This window comes from Rana temporaria, chromosome 3, assembly GCF_905171775.1.
Source record: "Rana temporaria chromosome 3, aRanTem1.1, whole genome shotgun sequence".
Taxonomy (NCBI): Eukaryota; Metazoa; Chordata; class Amphibia; order Anura; family Ranidae; genus Rana; species Rana temporaria.
In genome coordinates, this window is record NC_053491.1 from 119,714,548 (window position 1) to 119,731,810 (window position 17,263).

The 17,263-nt window shown below is 41.4% G+C and overlaps 1 protein-coding gene across 2 annotated transcripts in view; it reads left to right on the top strand.

The window, feature by feature from the left end:
- COPG2 (COPI coat complex subunit gamma 2) overlaps positions 1 to 16,224 on the top strand; it is a 57,684-nt gene extending 41,460 nt beyond the window's left edge. For both annotated transcript variants that reach the window (XM_040343327.1, XM_040343328.1), the window contains exons 16-24: positions 3,589 to 3,692; positions 3,849 to 3,974; positions 7,842 to 7,907; positions 9,688 to 9,827; positions 9,912 to 10,083; positions 10,750 to 10,847; positions 12,151 to 12,289; positions 14,033 to 14,131; positions 14,327 to 16,224. In XM_040343327.1, the coding sequence (XP_040199261.1) occupies positions 3,589 to 3,692; positions 3,849 to 3,974; positions 7,842 to 7,907; positions 9,688 to 9,827; positions 9,912 to 10,083; positions 10,750 to 10,847; positions 12,151 to 12,289; positions 14,033 to 14,131; positions 14,327 to 14,457 (1,075 nt within the window). In that variant the 3' untranslated portion in view covers positions 14,458 to 16,224. The remainder of the gene's footprint in view (positions 1 to 3,588; positions 3,693 to 3,848; positions 3,975 to 7,841; positions 7,908 to 9,687; positions 9,828 to 9,911; positions 10,084 to 10,749; positions 10,848 to 12,150; positions 12,290 to 14,032; positions 14,132 to 14,326) is intronic.
- The last annotated feature ends 1,039 nt before the right edge of the window (positions 16,225 to 17,263 follow it).

A 17,263-nucleotide genomic window follows, 5' to 3' on the forward strand; every position in this document is an offset into this window, starting at 1 on the left:
AGTTAATTTCCACAGCCCTAGGAATTTCTAAACGCATAGTCATCAAAAATAATTTTGTTTTATTTAAAGTGTAACCCACACCCCAGGGCAAAAATGTAATCTTTTGTTTACTAGTGCTTAGATGTGGCGGCTGAATTTGGTTTATTTTTTCTAGATGCTTTTTTTGTTTTTGTTTTGTCACCTAGTGATTTCGTCAGTAACACACTTCCTGTCCAATGGTGACAATGCTCAGTCATAGTACTGTATTTATGGAGGAGGAGCATTGTACCCTAGGGCAGAAAGTGTCAGGACTACAGAACACTCTGATTCCCATCCCCATTATAAAGGGGGATGTGTCCTGTAGTCCTAACACACTTCCTGATAACATTGATAAAAATGCAGCGTGCACTGCATTGAACCTCTGACTGGATCGGCATGTAAAGGCAAGCTGAGGACAATTGCTTAGTCAGCAGTATTGCCTGTAGGCTCTCTGCAGCTGATCTTTTTCCCATAACTGACTTAACAGGCCTTGTTCTGTGCAATGTCTATATGAAAGGGGGGCATCTTGGCACAGGAGCATGGCTTTGCTTCCTTATGTTAGAGCATTTCCTCCTGGTGACTAGTGGTCTTATTACTGGTGTAAAATTAGGAGACACGGAAGAACAGATTGCATGAAGCAGAAAAATATATATTGTTACACTGCAGCTTTTTCATTGGCAAGGAGAGCAGTGGGCAGCACAGCAAGGACATGGCAGTGTGTGACTTGCAGTCACAGGCATAAGTGCCTCTCCCACTACAGATATACACTAATCAGCCATAGCGTTATGTCCACCCACCTAATATTGAGTAGTTTTCCCTTTTGCTGCCAAAACAGCCCTGTTGGTAGAGCTCTAGGCTGTAAGCACAGGAGTTCCTAGACACCTTGATCTTTTTCAAGAGGAATTCAATACAGAAGGTAAATCTCTCTCAGGGGTATTAATTTGGCACATATGTTTTAGACCCTGGATGTCTCATTAAAGAGAACCTCACCTGAAAATCATCACATAGGGGACTTTTTGTCCCCTATGTAATGGGAAAAAAAGTTAAGTAAAAAATGTAAATTGCACCCAAGCACATTAAATCCCACCCCCCCTGGCCTCACATACACGTACGTATGAACCTAAATGCACACGTCAGGGGCACCCACATGCAAAAATGACAATGTGTTAAGCTAAAAAAAAAACGCACTGGGGGTTTAATGCTACTTCAAGTAAAAGATTCTTCTCTTGCCTATCAGAGCCCATTCTAATAGGGTTGTTGGCGTCTTCTGGGATTTTCAGAATTGTGTATCCCAGAATTGCAAGGCCATTATCCCGGTCCTCTGTGTTCCTATGTTTTCCAAGTTTGACGTTCAGACTTGAGCTGATGCAAGCTTCGGCTGCAAGGGATTTTAAGCTGTTTTCTGAATATTTTCTTTGGGTTCTTTAACCCCTTCTCACCCACTCCGGCATCCCTTCTGAAAAGCTCTGAGTACCGGCAGGTTGGAAAGATCAGCTGATCATGTGACCAGTGTGATTAGCTGTCAAAGTGGTTACATGATTGGGACCCAGTCCCTATTGGCTACCGATCATTAGCAGGGTCCAAGAGTCGTTTTTCACAGCTTTTGTATCTTTGCTGGGAATGCTCAGTGAGCACACTCTTAGAAGAAATACAGCTGCCCAGGGATGCTTGTGTGTGGGTGTTAAAGCCCGTTCTTTTGCTGCTGTAAATATGTGCTAGGTGGTCATAAAAGCAATAAACCTTTGCGTTTTCTTGTTGGCAGTTCCAGGTTTCTATGTTGTTGCTCACGCTTCGGTTTTTCTTTGGTACACCCCATATTGTATGGATACCACTCACAGCACATAACACAGGTCCCTTCTCTCTGTGTCTTTCTCATTCCCTATTGCTTGCAAAAAAAAAAAAAAACAATTGAAGTCTCATGGAGTGGGCGGGGTTATATGGGTGCTCTCAAGGGGTGGCCCTAGCAATAATTGTGCTTCACATCTTCGACAGGGGTTTGCTTTTTGCAGGCTGAATAATACTGCTTGACAAAAAAACTTGATGATCTTATAACTGTATCCAATATAAGAGCATACATTGTAATTGAGAAAGAATTCACATTTTAATTTGGTCCTGCTGCCCTGGAACTGTCAGTCAGTGTAGCAAAGTCTGTTACTGTCAGTGATGACTAATACATCTATCGCAGGGTTCAGCAACCTTTTTCCACTTAAGGGCCGGATTCAATGTATGTGAATTGATGGAGCCCCGGATGGGTAAGCTATTCACCTAAAACAAGACTTTGTCAAAGTTACCCGCGGCCTCAGTACATTGCTGGTTGGAGCACAGAGGTGTGATATATCACTTTCACTGATTACCATTGCATAATCAGTCATGAGTCCCTAAGTATGAGTGGACTAGCTTATGCTATCATGTAAATTTTTCTGCGAACAGGAATGTGTTAACTATTACTGCAATTGATGGACTGATTACATTGAATACCTACCTTTACAGTGATACCTATGTTGACCACTATTCTTGGAGCCACGTCATTTCTTTGGAACTATTATCTGTTGGCTATATATGTTTTTTTAACATCGACATTTAGCCTCGGCTCAAGATTAGTATATATTTTTCAACATTCTCAGTATCCACCAACGGGTCATTGTTATCACTGTTACCTTTGATGAATTATTCATGCTTGGACTTTCAGGGCTACATATTATTACTTATCTTTGGTCCAGTGGTATTTCATATACACCCCCACTTTTAGATCATACAACGTTCCAATTTTTACAGTGTATTTATTATTCTAGATTTAGATACTCTGGAGGAGCACTCCCCTTTGGGAGATTCTGCATATGATCCCAGGGGAATCTTTTTGATATTTTTGTATATTCATCAATAAAGTTTATTTAATCCACTGATGATTACTTGTGGTTAATTCGCTCTGACTATCGTTTGGGACTTCTTTTTGTCCCAAACCCCCCCCCCTTTTCTACATATTACACAGCCCCCCTGCATATCACACAGACCCCCTCCCCAGCTGTGCACTAAGGGATGGGGCGCTTTCATTTTTTTGTCCCTTTGAGAAAAAAAACTGATCACTTTTATTGCTGTCAGAGGGAATGTAAACATCCCCTGTGAGAGTAATAGACAGTGACAGGTACTCTTTATGTGGGGATCAGGGTCTATAAGACCTCAAATCCTTCCATTGCACTTAAAAGCATTCAAAACGCCAGTTTCAAAATGTAACTGTTGGTACTGCACATATGTGACCCAGAAGCAAAAAGCTAATGAGAAACTTGTTTTTTGAAACCGCGTGAGAAACATTTTTCGACTGGTGTATGGCTAGCATTAGAAGAGCAGAAACACTCCAGGAAAGGTGAATAAGTATGTTTGTTGATTTGCTCATATGATAAAAGGAGTTACTCACACTATGAGTAGGAAGATAAAACTTTGCTTCTTGAGTTCTTACACTGGAGAAATCAGATAGCAGCTCCAATGTTAAATTGTGGGAGAATATTAGTTATTAGAAACGTACTAGTTTGGTGTTATTTGTTGCTTCTTGAATTGTTTTAATCTGCCTTACAGGTGCATGATGGAGAGTGATGACGAGGTCCGGGACAGAGCCACGTTTTACTTCAACGTACTAAAGCAGAAACAGATCAGCCTCAGTTCGGCCTACATTTTGAATGGTTTGTGATGTTTATTTATTTACTTTTATTTACTTTTCTTTTTGATTTTATAATCTTTCTATAGTACACTTACTGGTCACTTTTTTTTTTACCCATTTTGCTTTATTGTTGTTGCTGTAGTGGGCTGCACTTGATTTATAAATTGGTGTTCTGCAGGTCTTACAGTTTCTGTGCTGGGACTAGAGAAAGCCTTACATCAGTATACACTGGAGCCATCTGAGAAACCATTTGACATGAAATCCGTCCCACTCTCCACTTTCCCTTTCTTGGAGCAGAAAGCAGGTAAATGCCTTTAGGTCCTTGATGAAACAAGTTTGTACCCTAAGTTGTTACACAAGAACAATGTACCAATTAAGAGCATTTTAAGGCTGGGTTCACACTTATACAATGCCAGACATCACATGTGATTTGCGCCGCATTGCTGTGGTTCCCTATTGCACTAGTGTGATCCGAGCCTTATGGGGCACCATTACTCTATGCAAAGTAAGCGCTTTTGCTTCAAACAGACTATATGTGAAAACCTATGGCAATACAAACTCTGTTTGTAGCAGGTCAAAAGGAGGTAAATGCATCCGTTAGTGAATTCTTAATGCTTTCAGAAGTGTTTCAGCCCGGGTTTACACTGTAGCGAACAGGCATTGCATTGTATTGACACCCGTAGTAGTTCACAGAAGGCAGTGTGCCTGCGGGAGATATTCGATGCGGGAACCGGCGCTGGAATCGCTACAGTGTGAACCCAGGCTCAAAATTATATAATTAACACAAGCCTAATTTACACAGGCCGCCCAATCTACTCTCCTGGGCCGCCCTCCTCTGGCACCATCTGAGTCTGTCCAAGCTCTAATGTTGGAGCTTAGACAGAGGGGTGATGCCTTTGTCCCCACGTGACATGATTCGGGTCTCATGATTGGCATTCAGCCCTAAACATATATGCTTCCCAGAAGCCCCACTACATTAGCAAGAGTTACGGTTATGCAGGGGTGGGGAATGGCTTGGTAAGTATGGGAGGGTAGGCTGTTTGCAAACACCATTACTTTGCTCAGAACTGGCCAAGTGATAGTATTTGTTTGGGAATACTGAAAACTGCTGACAGGTATGAAGTGCAGGTACACAGAGGCAAATGCCTGCAGCAGATTTCACTTTCCTCCGCTTCACCCGAATGCTAAGCTGTTCTGAACAAGAAAAGCTCTGACAACGTCACGGTAATGTAAGCGCTTCCAATTGGTCCATTACTACGAAGGGTCGAAAGGAATGTGTGAGAGGGAGGTGGAGAAGCACTACTACTATGAGGAATTTCTGAAGCTTTGCGCTGATCAGAACAGTTCGGCATTTGGATAAAGCAGAAGATGCTGAAAGCTGCTTACAGGTACAGTGCATCCAGGAAGTATTGGCATCGCTTCACTTTTTCCACATTTTGTTATGTTACTGCCTTATTCCAAAATTCATTATTTTCCTCAAAATTCTACAAACAATACCCCGTAATGACAATGTAAACGAAGTTTGTTTGAAATCTTTGCAAATTTCTTAAAAATAAGACAAAAAAAAATAACATGTATTTACAGCCTTTGCTCAATACTTTGTTGAAGCAACTTTGGCACCAATTACAGCCTCAAATCTTTTTGAGTATGATGTTACAAGCTTGGCACACCTATTTTTGGGCAGTTTCTCCCATTCTTCTTTGCATGACCTCTCAATCTCTATCAGGTTGGAGGTGGAGCATCGGTGCACAGCCAATTTCAGATCTCTCCAGAGATGTTCATTCGGGTTCAAGTCTGGGCTCTGCCTGGGCCACTCAAGGACATTCACAGCGTTGTCCTGTAGCCACTCATTTGTTATCTTGGCTGTGTGCTTAGGTTCATTGTCCTGTTGGAAGATGAACCTTCGCCTCAGTCTGCGGTCCAGAGCGCTCTGGAGCAGGTTTTTATTAAGGATGTCTCTGTACATTGCTGCATTCATCTTTGCCTTAATCCTGACTAGTCTCCCAGTTCCTGCTGCTGAAAAAAACAGCAAGATGCTGCCACCACCATGCTTCACTGTAGGGATGGTATTGACCAGGTGATGAGCGGTGCCTGATTTCCACCAGACATGACGCTTGCCATTCAGGCCAAAGTTTAATCTTTGTTTCATCAGACCAGAGAATTTTGTTTCTCATGGTCTGAGAGTCCTTCAGGTGCCTTTTGCCAAACTCCAGGCAGGCTGTCACATGCCTTTTACTGAGGAGTGGCTTCTATATGGCCACTCTACCATACCTGCTTGATTAGTGGAGTGCTGCAGACATAGTTGCTTTTCTGGAAGTTTCTCCTCTCTCCCCAGAAAAACTCTAGAGCTCTGTCCATCGAGTGACCATCGGGTTCTTGGTCACCTCCATGACTAAGGTCCTTCTCCCCTCAGTTATGCCAGCGGGCCCGCTCTAGGAAGAGTCCTGGTAGTTCCAAACGTTTTCAATTTACGGATGATGGAGGCCACTGTGCTCATTTGGACCTTCATTGCTGCAGACATTTTTCTCTGCCTCAATGCAATCCTGTCTTGAAGGTCTACAGACAATTCCTTGGACTTCATGGCTTGGTTTGTGCTCTGACATGCACTGTTAACTGTGGGACCTTCTATAGACACAGGTGTGTGCCTTTCCAAATCATGTCCAATCAACTGAATTTACCACAGGTGGACTCCAATCAAGTTGTAGAAACATCTCAAGGATGATCCGTGGAAACAGGATGCACCTGAGCTCAATATTGAGTGTCATGGCAAAGGCTGTGGATACTTATGTACTTGTGATTTTGTTATTTTTAATAAATTTGCAAAGATTTCAAACAAATTTCTTTCACGTTGTCATTATGGGATATTTTTTGTAGAATTTTGAGGAAAAAATTGAATTTAATCATTTTTGGAATAACAACGTAACAAAATGTGGAAAAAGTAAAGCGCTGTAAATACTTTCCCGATGCACTGTATGTGCCGACACCTTTGGTGTTCTTAAAGTCTTTAACCGCTTGCCGACCAGCCGCCGCAGTTATCCGGCGGTAGGTCGGCTCTGCTGGGGGAGATCACGTAGAGCTACGTCATCTCGCTGAGCAGCCAATAGGGGCGCATGCCGCTGGAGGCACGCACGCGCTCGCACATGACGCAACGCGTGTGCCCGGCCGGCACGATCAATGCCGGGCACCCCCGATCGCTCGTTACAGAGCGAGAACTGGGAGCTGTGCGTGTAAACACACAGCTCCCGGTCCTGTCAGGGGGAGAAATGCCGGGATTGTCTGTTCATACAATGTATGAACAGTGATCAGTCATTTCCCCATGTCAGTCCACCCCCCCCTTCAGTTAGAACACACCCAGGGAACATACTTAACCCCTTCCTCGTCTCCTAGTGTTAACCCCTTCCCTGCCAGTGGCATTTTTATAGTAATCCAATGCATTTTTATAGCACTGATCGCTATAAAAATGCCAATGGTCCCAAAAATGTGTCAAAAGTGTCCGCCATAATGTCGCATTACCGATAAAAATCGCTGATCGCCACCATTACTAGTAAAAAAAAATATTAATAAAAATGCCATAAAACTATCCCCTATTTTGTAAACGCTATAACTTTTGCGCAAACAATCAATTAACTCTTATTGCTTTTTTTTTTTTACGAAAAATATGTAGAAGAATGCGTATCGGCCTAAACTGAGGAAAAAAACGTTTTTTTATATATTTTTGGGGGATATGTATTATAGCAAAAAGTAAAAAATATTCTTTTTTTGCTCTATTTTTGTTTATAGCGCAAAAACTAAAAACCGCAGAGGTGATCAAATACCACCAAAAGAAAGCTCTATTTGTGGGAAAAAAAGACACCAATTTTGTTTGGGAGCCACGTCGCAGGACCGCGCAATTGTTAGTTAAAGCGACGCAGTGCCAAATCGCAAAAAGTGGCCTGGTCTTTGACCAGCAATATGGTCCGGGGCTTAAGTGGTTAAAGAGCAAGCATGTATTATTCATTACCATAGTGAGGCGATATACAGTTTTCTACAAGTTATTTTATGATGCCCATCTGTTTGTGTCAAAAAGAAAAAAAATCTCTTTAGTATTAGGAAATGTTTACATGTAATTTAATCTCCATTAAATGTAGTGTTTATTTCACATTTTCCTCATTCATTTTATGCTCTATGTTAGATCTTACTCCAGTGACCACCAAGCATCATGTTAAAGCGGCACCTGCTCGACAAGACATATTTCAAGGTAAATATACAAATTCTCACTCCTCAAATAACCGTAATAATCATTTTTATTTATATTCCTAGCAAAGGAGTGATATTTTCTGTCTTTTTTTTTTTTTTTTTGTAAATTGGTATGGCTGAATTCTGAACAAATATATACACAGTTGGTTATAACCAGGAAGGTGATTCCACTTTCTGTTAAAGCTGGACTCCGGGATTATCAAATATTGTCTATATACAAGAGATGTGTGTATTCTTTCTTGAATCTTGGGGTGCTGTGTGTATCATTCCAGAACTGTACAGTAATCCGGTGTGAAACTTTGCCTCTATGCATTTCCTATAACAGAGTAGGGTCGCTGCTGCGCTCTCTCCTAGTGCCCGGTGGCCAGTCTTGTCTCTGCCCCTCGAGGCTCCTGTAGTTTTCAGCAGGCAGACTGTAATGGGAGGAGCTGCTGAGCCCCTCCCACAGCTCTGCTCTCTGTACAGGTTATGCCCTGTACAGAGATGATGTATTTGTGCACAGTTTAGTTTTAAGTGCATTGGTGTCCCCTCCCTAGCTCATCTGCTGGATTGACAGTTAAGGAGCAGCAGCACAGATTGTCAGTGCTCTCCCTTCCTGTAATCACATTCTCCTGACAGCATTTGTGCTGTGCAGTACAATAAAACCTTATTGACTGACGTTGGTGGCCCTTCCTTTCTACTTCCAGTGTGAGTGCTGCTGTGCATGGGGGTTGCAGGAAAGTTAATGTAAAGACAAATGTAGGTACTAATACCAGCTGTTTTTAACCACTTCAGTACCGTGCCACAGCCGAAAGACAACTACAGCACGGCTCTGTTGTTCTGGGAGGGCGTGCATGGACATTCCCCCAGAACACGCCCCCCCCCCCCCCCAGGGCACGCATCAGGCCCTTTACCACAAGATCAGCTGTTTCCAATCACAGCTGATCACATGTAAACAAACTTGCTAGTGATCGGCATTTCTTTCCTCACTCGCTGTCGGGGCGTAAGCAAAGGCGAGCCAGTAACTGGAAAGTGTGTCTGGAACATTTACAAAGATAATCGGTACTCTGATTCAGTGCAGCTTACCAGTGAGTGCTCATCAGTGAAGAAGAAAAGTTACTTATTTGAAACATTTTATAACGGAAACTAAGAAAACCCTTTTTTTTTTTTTTTTAAATGTTGTGTTTTTTTTTGTTTTTTTTTTTCGTTTTAATTTCTTTAGCAGAAAATGAAAAACCCAGTGATGATTAAATACCACCAAAGGAAAGCTCTATTGGTGTTGCATGAATGGGTAATTGTCATTCAAATAGCGACAGCTCTGAAAGCTGAAAATTGGCCTGGACAGGAAGGGGGTAAAAGTGCCCAGTGTTGAAGTGGTTAAACCTGCCTGGCAATTCATCTTTAAAATAAACCTTTGCCCAGATCATGCACACTAAAGTAGTTACATATTTCAACAAGGAGTAAATCATATACATATATATATATATATATATATATATATATATATATATATATATATATATACATACATACATACATACATACATACATACATACATACATACATACATACATACATACATATATATATATATATATATATATATATATATATATATATATATATATATATATATATTTCTGCACAGACTGGCCACCTTGTAGCAGTAAAAAGGGGGCGGTCGGAAAGTGGTTACCACAGCTCATACATGATGCAAAGACAGGCTGCCTGTCTAGCAATTATTGGTACTTGGTGACCCCGGTATTATTTGTTACAGTGCGGTTTTCATTTCTATTTACAGGACAATTGGCTGCCATTCCAGAATTCAAAAATCTAGGTCCACTCTTCAAGTCTTCTGATCCTGTGCAGCTTACAGAAGCTGAAACTGAATATTTTGTACGTTGTATCAAGCATGTATTTACAGATCACATTGTATTTCAGGTGAGTAAAGCCCTACAGTACTAATGTGCAGGGACTGTATGCAAGTACACGTGACATTACTTTCATTTTACTTTGCATTTACAGTTTGACTGCACAAATACACTGAATGATCAGCTTCTGGAGAAAGTGATCGTTCAGGTAGAGCCATCAGAAGGATATGAAGTGGTTTATTATGTCCCAGCCCAGAGTCTACACTATAACCAACCTGGCATATGTTATACTTTGGTTCGGCTTCCTGAGGACGAGTCTGCTGCAGGTATGATCATTTTGTGTTTTGTTGCTGACTTTTTCAGTTACATTTCCAGGTATGAAGCCTTCTTAACATGGTTTACACCAGATATAATCTTACAGTTCTATGTAATAACTTTGCCTTTACCTTTGATTGTAACAGCCGTATTCAAGCCAACATGTTTATATGCGTTAGGCCACTTTCGCACGTCGGACTGTTCAGGTCTGCCTGTCATCTTTGTTGGCGGATCTGAACGGCCGCTCCATACATCTCTATGGACCGTCGGATGTCGGCGAAGACATGTGCGCTGACATCTGATCCGCTAAAATCAGATCCAACGTATCGCCATCCGTCCATGGCGGATCGGATAAGATCTGATGAAAATGGACATGCTTTCCGTTTTCATCAGATCTCTCCATAGGAGACAGCGGCGCTGCACAAGCCCCTCCCTGCTCAGTTAGCAGAGAGGGACTTGTCATCCGCCGGCTCAGCGGAGAGATCTCCCGCTGAGCTGGCGTACTCCGCTGAGACGGAGTCCGCCTAGTGTGAAAGGGGTCATAGATTGATGAACTGACTTTTATTATATCACATGGCCAAACCGGGACACCAGGTTTATGTACTTTAATAATTGCTTTTGATTTAATCTTTATTGAATAAATAGGTAGTTCATAATTTATTGTATTTCATATTTAGTGTCCTGCACATTCAACTGCACAATGAAATTTGTGGTCAGAGACTGTGATCCCCACACTGGCGTTCCTTATGATGAAGGATACAGTGATGAATATGTGGTAAGTTGAGTTATTTATTCTAACCTTGTCTGCTTGGTGAGTAGAATTTGGGGTTGATTTATTAAAACTGAAGAGTGCAAAATCTGGTGCAGCTGTGCATGGTAGCCAATCTAGCCTGCCCTACAATTTTGTTGTGATTCCAGCACAGTTTTGGCCCCGTAGAATATGCAAATCACTTCTTCAAAGTAGCACTACATAATCGCACAAAAAGCCAGATCAAAATTGGATTGCACCAGTTTGAACTTGGCGTTAACCTAAACATAACAGAAATAATCTCCAGTTAGTCCCTTGTATGCAACGTTTGAAAAGTATACAATCAGAATTATTTTTGAGAATGATGGGCAACTTGCCTGGATTTTATTTATCCAGCTGTGAGAACTCTCTGCACTTGTTAGAGAGAACCGTGACATGTTGTTTTGAAGATCGGGAAGGGAAAAAGATTACAATTTCGATTTTTCACGAATAATTGTGCAGCTCTAATAGGCGTGGATCATGCTGAAACAATAACATATTCCTGACCATTTGGCTATATCCATTCTTAAAGGAAAAATAAAAATTCCCTGCAAGGCACAGTTATAATGTGCTAGTATACATTGTATATTAACACATGATGTGTTCACCTTTCAGAAAAAAAATAATAAATGCCCATCTTTTTGCAGGTAAAAAAATGTGCATTTATTATTATTTTTTTTTTTTGGAGCCTGTGAAACATTGCACCAGCGATCAGAAAATTGCTGGTTCCATGCAGGTTTCTTTCAGATCTGTCAGTATATCTGTGTAGCCGTACATCCTGAGACATCACCAGCTGCTGCACAAGTAAATATTTCCTAGGCCATGCACGTTTAGGAGATATTTACAGGTAAGCCTTAATATAGGCTTACCTGTGGGTAAAACAAACAACTGGACTTTACTACCACTTTAAGTGTTTCCTCATAACATGCAGTACTGACCTAAAAAAAGTTGAGTTTTTATTTTAGAGAGAATTTTATCTGATAATTTTCTTTTTTGTTTTGTGCAAAACGTTAATAAAGAGTAATTTTGCCAAAAAAGAAAAGGCCCAGTTTACCTTTTTGCACGTGATATGATTGGTCAGACAGCGCACAGCCTTGCCTGATAACTTCCTCTGCAGACATACCAGTACTGGATCTGGTCTCTCCTGCCCTTTCTATACCTGTAAATGTGTATGCCTGCTGCAGTGTAGTCCTTCTACAGAGTTACCTTAGGGTGGTCACATTGTACCTGCATTATGACTGTTCTCCTGTGTTTATGGGAACATTCTAATTATGAATGTATTTTTAACAAGCTTGAAGATCTGGAGATAACACTCGAAGACCACATTCAGAAGGTGCTGAAACCAAATTTTGGAGCAGCTTGGGATGAGGTGGGCAATGCACATGAGAAGGAAGAAACCTTTGCTCTCAGTAGTACAAAGACTTTGGAAGGTAACACAATCTGTATTGATTCTTTGCATATCTATGTTTTGGATGTGAAAACATTAGTGTGGTCAAGCGAGTTTTTAAAAAACAAATTGAGGTCACGGAAATAGTCATAGCAGTCTGACAACCCTATCCCTTCCCTGGAGAGCACAGAAAGGAAGTTGGGACTTTGTGTGAGGCAAGTGACAACCAAATAAGGTAATATGTGTATAGTAACTTGGCAAGTTTATTGTCATAAAGAGGGTATAAAATCACACTAGGTATCAAGTACATTATAAAGCCGATACATGTATGGAGTATACACTCCATGTGAGAAAGTAAAATATGCATGCAATGATTGTATAAAACATGGTTGCAACCTGTCAATGCTCAACACGTTTCGTGTTAAACCACTTCATCAGGAGCGGATGCAGTCCTAATTTATCAGTGAAATATATAAACACTGATAAATTAGGACTCCAACAACAAAGGAAGGAGAGGGAAAATGTTATAACCTGATTACTTACATGGGACTGGGATTCATGAGTATCTAATATTGCAATTAGGAGGAGCTGCTGGAGTAGGCTGTCTGTCCCGGGAACTGAGGCAGCTATGCTGCACGTGGGGTGAGCGCCCCAAACACAAGATCCCCAGGAAATTGGATTCTCCATGTGTTTAAATAGTAACATGTGGTAAGGCTCCATATGAGTCTGTGAAAAAATCATATGCTTTAAATAGCTCTAATGTAATAAAGTAGTGCTAATGTGGAGACCAGTGTCAAATGCGGAGTAAGGGAAGAAACAAAAGTATACCACTAGAGGAGGAACTATAGACCGTAGGATCATATCCAAGCAAGTGAAACTATAGTATTGTAAGGCAGTCATATGTATAAAAGGGAACCAAAAGTGGATGAACAAACAAAGAATTGTGCAAAGCAACTAAAGACCCATATGGGTCAGGATAGTTACCTCATGTGTATGTATAGTGACATTGGTGCCAAAACATCCTCCTATAAATCAGCCAGAGTGGAAAGGCGCACACGTCATGACGCCAAGGTGATGCCCTACGTGCAGCACCCAGCGTGACGCCGATACGGAGCAAGCAATACCGCCCCCCCCCCCCCAGCATAAAGGAGGGAGGGTGCCAGGTTTACATTGCAGCTCCTGGGCATCAGGCAACCAGGCGGCCCCATAAGGGCAGAACACACACAAATGAATACAGGGGCTGCTATATCAATAGGAAGGAATATAAATGTAGCTGTGATGTAAAATGTTGTATGTCCCATGTGTGCAGAGCAAGCCCATCAATTACACAGGACATACCAGTGAACTATGATCCCTTCCCTGTCTTACTAGTTTGTGTACTGAGGGGATTGGCTGTATAACCTGGTATGCACAAGCTCACCCACTGAACTATTGTGTTCTGACAGGGGGAGGACCCCACCCCCGCCAGAACACACCAATCAGCTCTTTCCTCCTCTGGCTAAGAGCACTGATTTGGATGACGATCAGCAGACATTTTTCACGTCATTCCCCTTCGACAGAAGCCAAACCAGCAGTTTCTATTGAACGGGCCGATACCGCCCAATAATTGCCTGCCCAAACGATACTGCCCATGCATCTATAGAAAGATAAAAAGCAATGAGACTTCAACTTTAAAAAAAAAAAAACATGCACAAACATTTGGAGACAGGGGGGAGGGGGCGCTGCTATTGCTGTTCTCCTAAAATTCTGTCTTTGAATCACTAACCTTCTGTATTTGTTTCATCAGAGGCTGTAGCTAATATCATTAAGTTCTTGGGAATGCAACCATGTGAGAGGACTGACAAGGTACCTGAGAACAAGAACTCGCACGTGCTTTATCTATCTGGTAAGAAAAGATCACCGTGATTATATTCCTTATATTACATTGCTTGTGTAACTGCCCCTTTCTAATGGAACATTCTGTTTAGAATTGTAAGCAATATAATATTTATGAAATAAGTTTTGATAAATTTATTTTGTAAACTGCAATCTTAAAACCAGTGCTCTTAACATAAATTGTCTGTTTTATCTGCCTTTCCAGGGGTGTATAGAGGAGGCCATGATGTGTTGGTGAGGGCCAAGCTTGCCCTGGCCGATGGTGTCACCATGCAAGTAACTGTGAGAAGCACGGATGAGACGCCAGCTGATGTCATCTTGGCCACTGTAGGCTAAAGTCCTTGGAGATGACACATTTTCTTGACCAAAAACATTTCAGGACTTTTATTCATCTCCAAATGATTCCCTTGCCCCTTTTTTTGCTTGCAAATCTTACAAATCGTAAACAACTGCTGGAAGAAAAAAAAAAGTATGAAACTATAGGATGTGAAATCCTGACGTGGTTACTCTATTATTCCAATATTCTGCTGTCACTTTGTCTATCCCAGTGTATCTACCAAGGTAGGGCCTGCAGAGCTTTACCATTGTTCTTAGGAAACAGTGCTTGGACTCTTTTCTGCCTCATGTTACCCTCATGAGTAAACTTGTTACATAGTTGCGATTATATACAATGGAACATAGTAATGACCTCTCGGAAGATCACAGTTGTGTAAGCTTTAGGTAGTAATCACAGCCATTGCCTTCAGTCATGCCATTTGCTGTGTAACAATAATGTACTTCATACTGGAATAATTCCATCATCCTCCCCAATTTATTATACAAATGTTTGACTTTTCTGAATTATATTACACCTGCCTTTTTTATATCAACAGAATGGAAAGCATGATTTTGTTCAGACAATTTTTTTTTTTTTTTTACAAAAAAAACCTGAATTTAGTGAGCACAATTAGACTTATTGCAGCTCCTTTCTGATATGTTCCTATATGTCCTTTATGTTGGCACAGAATTACAGTTTAAGGGTTCATTTATAAAGAACAAATGTGGCAGGTGTTTTGCACAACTTTGCCTGTCACATTTTCTGCAGCATGTAAAGCGTTAAAAAATAAAAGTATGCAATGAGATTGGTAAAGAATGAAAAGAAAAATGTCAGTTTTCTGTGGAAAATAGCTGAGCTAGGAGAGGCTGTTATAAGTAGGGGGAGAGCGCTGGAGCGATTGCATGTATAAGGGCACAAATGTTAAGGGTGGTTTGAGTAGTATGCGTGGAAGTGTGGATGTTGAAGTAAATGTTCTCTCTGTTGCAGGACGGGTAGAATGCAGATGGCAATAAAAAGTAAGAGTAAGAACGGTAGGAAAAATGTTGGCCTATATCGCCGCAAGTGATTTGTATGATGCTGGGGAGCCTGCGCAGCAAAGCATTCATTTATGAACATTACTGGATATAATTGGAGTGTATTTTGTATAATAGTTAGTACCTATTAAGGTAAACCTGTCATTTAGCCCATTCGGGGCAAAGTAGCAGGTTCTCTTAATGGACACCATCTCAGCTACGAATATCTTCCTTGGGCTCCCCTACCACTTTGATAACCAGCTGGAGTCTTTCAAAATATCCACTTCTTCTGAGTATGAGGGGGGGGGGGGCATGTGACCTTCTCCCCCCACTGCAGTGCACAGCTCCAGAACAGCTAGTTGGCAGGCCTAAGGACCATCACACATGATGGGCACCGGTTACTAGACACCTTCCAATATGCAAGCTCTGTATTGGAAGGAAAGTTTTAGTTGCAAAAAAAGATTGGCTATAAAGAGTAACTATTACTGTGTTCAGAAAAGATGAGGGGGGGGGGGAAGAGTTCAATAAAGTCTTAATAAGCTTTTCTGGTGGTAGTTCTCTTTAGAACCACCTGTATCTAATTCAGGCAAGCATTTGCACTAGTCTCAGTAATATTACTGACACAGGTGACACATTCAGGTAGTTCTAACTATAGAATTTTAGCAATGTGTCGCTAGGCAGTGACAGATTATTCAACATATACGACCAAGTTGCAGATTGGGAAGCTGGCAGTAATTAGGACTAGCCCTAAGTTGGTGTACAGAAGTATGCCAGTACACATGGTGGGGCATGCCAGTGCTGTTAACCTATCATGTAGCTTCCTGCATAGGGCTCTTTCCTTGACCCCACTCAATAGGGGAATAGTAGTGATGTCATTACCCAAATATGGCAATGCTCATGTTTGTGAAATGATTTGTGTCACTGGGTGGGCAGAACCTGGGGGGAACAGTTCCTTATGCGGTCCACAGTACTTTAGACCAGCAGTGTCCCTGACTGGGCAGATTAAAAAGCCATTATTGGACTGATTAGCATCTATGGATCTGTACACTATTAATTAACAGCCAGGTGGACCTTATGGTGAACTAGTCACTCATTTATTAATCCGCCTACACCTACTACAAAACTCATCTGTTATGCCGCGTACACACGATCGGAAGTCAGACTTTTTCCATCGGAAATTCCGATGAATTCCATCGAAGTATAAATATAGAATATGTTCTATTTTACTCCGATGGAATTCCGATGAGCTTTTTGTCGGGCAAAAGCCAGATCGTTTGTACGCCTGTTAGAGTGAAAGGCGCAGTGGCTGGGGTGGGAGAGTGCACTTGTATAAGACACTCTAACCTCAGTGCCAGGAACCAAGAGATTCATGTACCGGTCTCTGACATGTACAAGAATCGGGGGGGGGGGGGGGGAGAACACCCACAATTTAGGTGAAACACCCTGATGAAATCCTAAAGGGTGTCTGACACACTTTTTGAATTCCCCCCCAGTGACTTGTTTACGTTTAAACTTTCTCTCCTATAGGACAAGTGGATATGGGTTCACAAGGGGTTACAAGAATAAGCATTTTGTTTTTTCCTTTTTTAATATTGAACTTTTTTTTTAAAGCTTATTAGATCTTGATTGTTTTCTGTCACCATAGCAACAACAAAAAAGTACTTGATGTTTCCCCCTGTCCCTTCTTGACAGTGCTGATATGGGCAGACTCCTTGATGCTGGAAACAAAGGGATATGCCTTACTGCTGCTTATGAGAGATGTGATTTTTTTATTTTTGCTAATCTAAGGCATATGATTTAGGACTTTGCTATG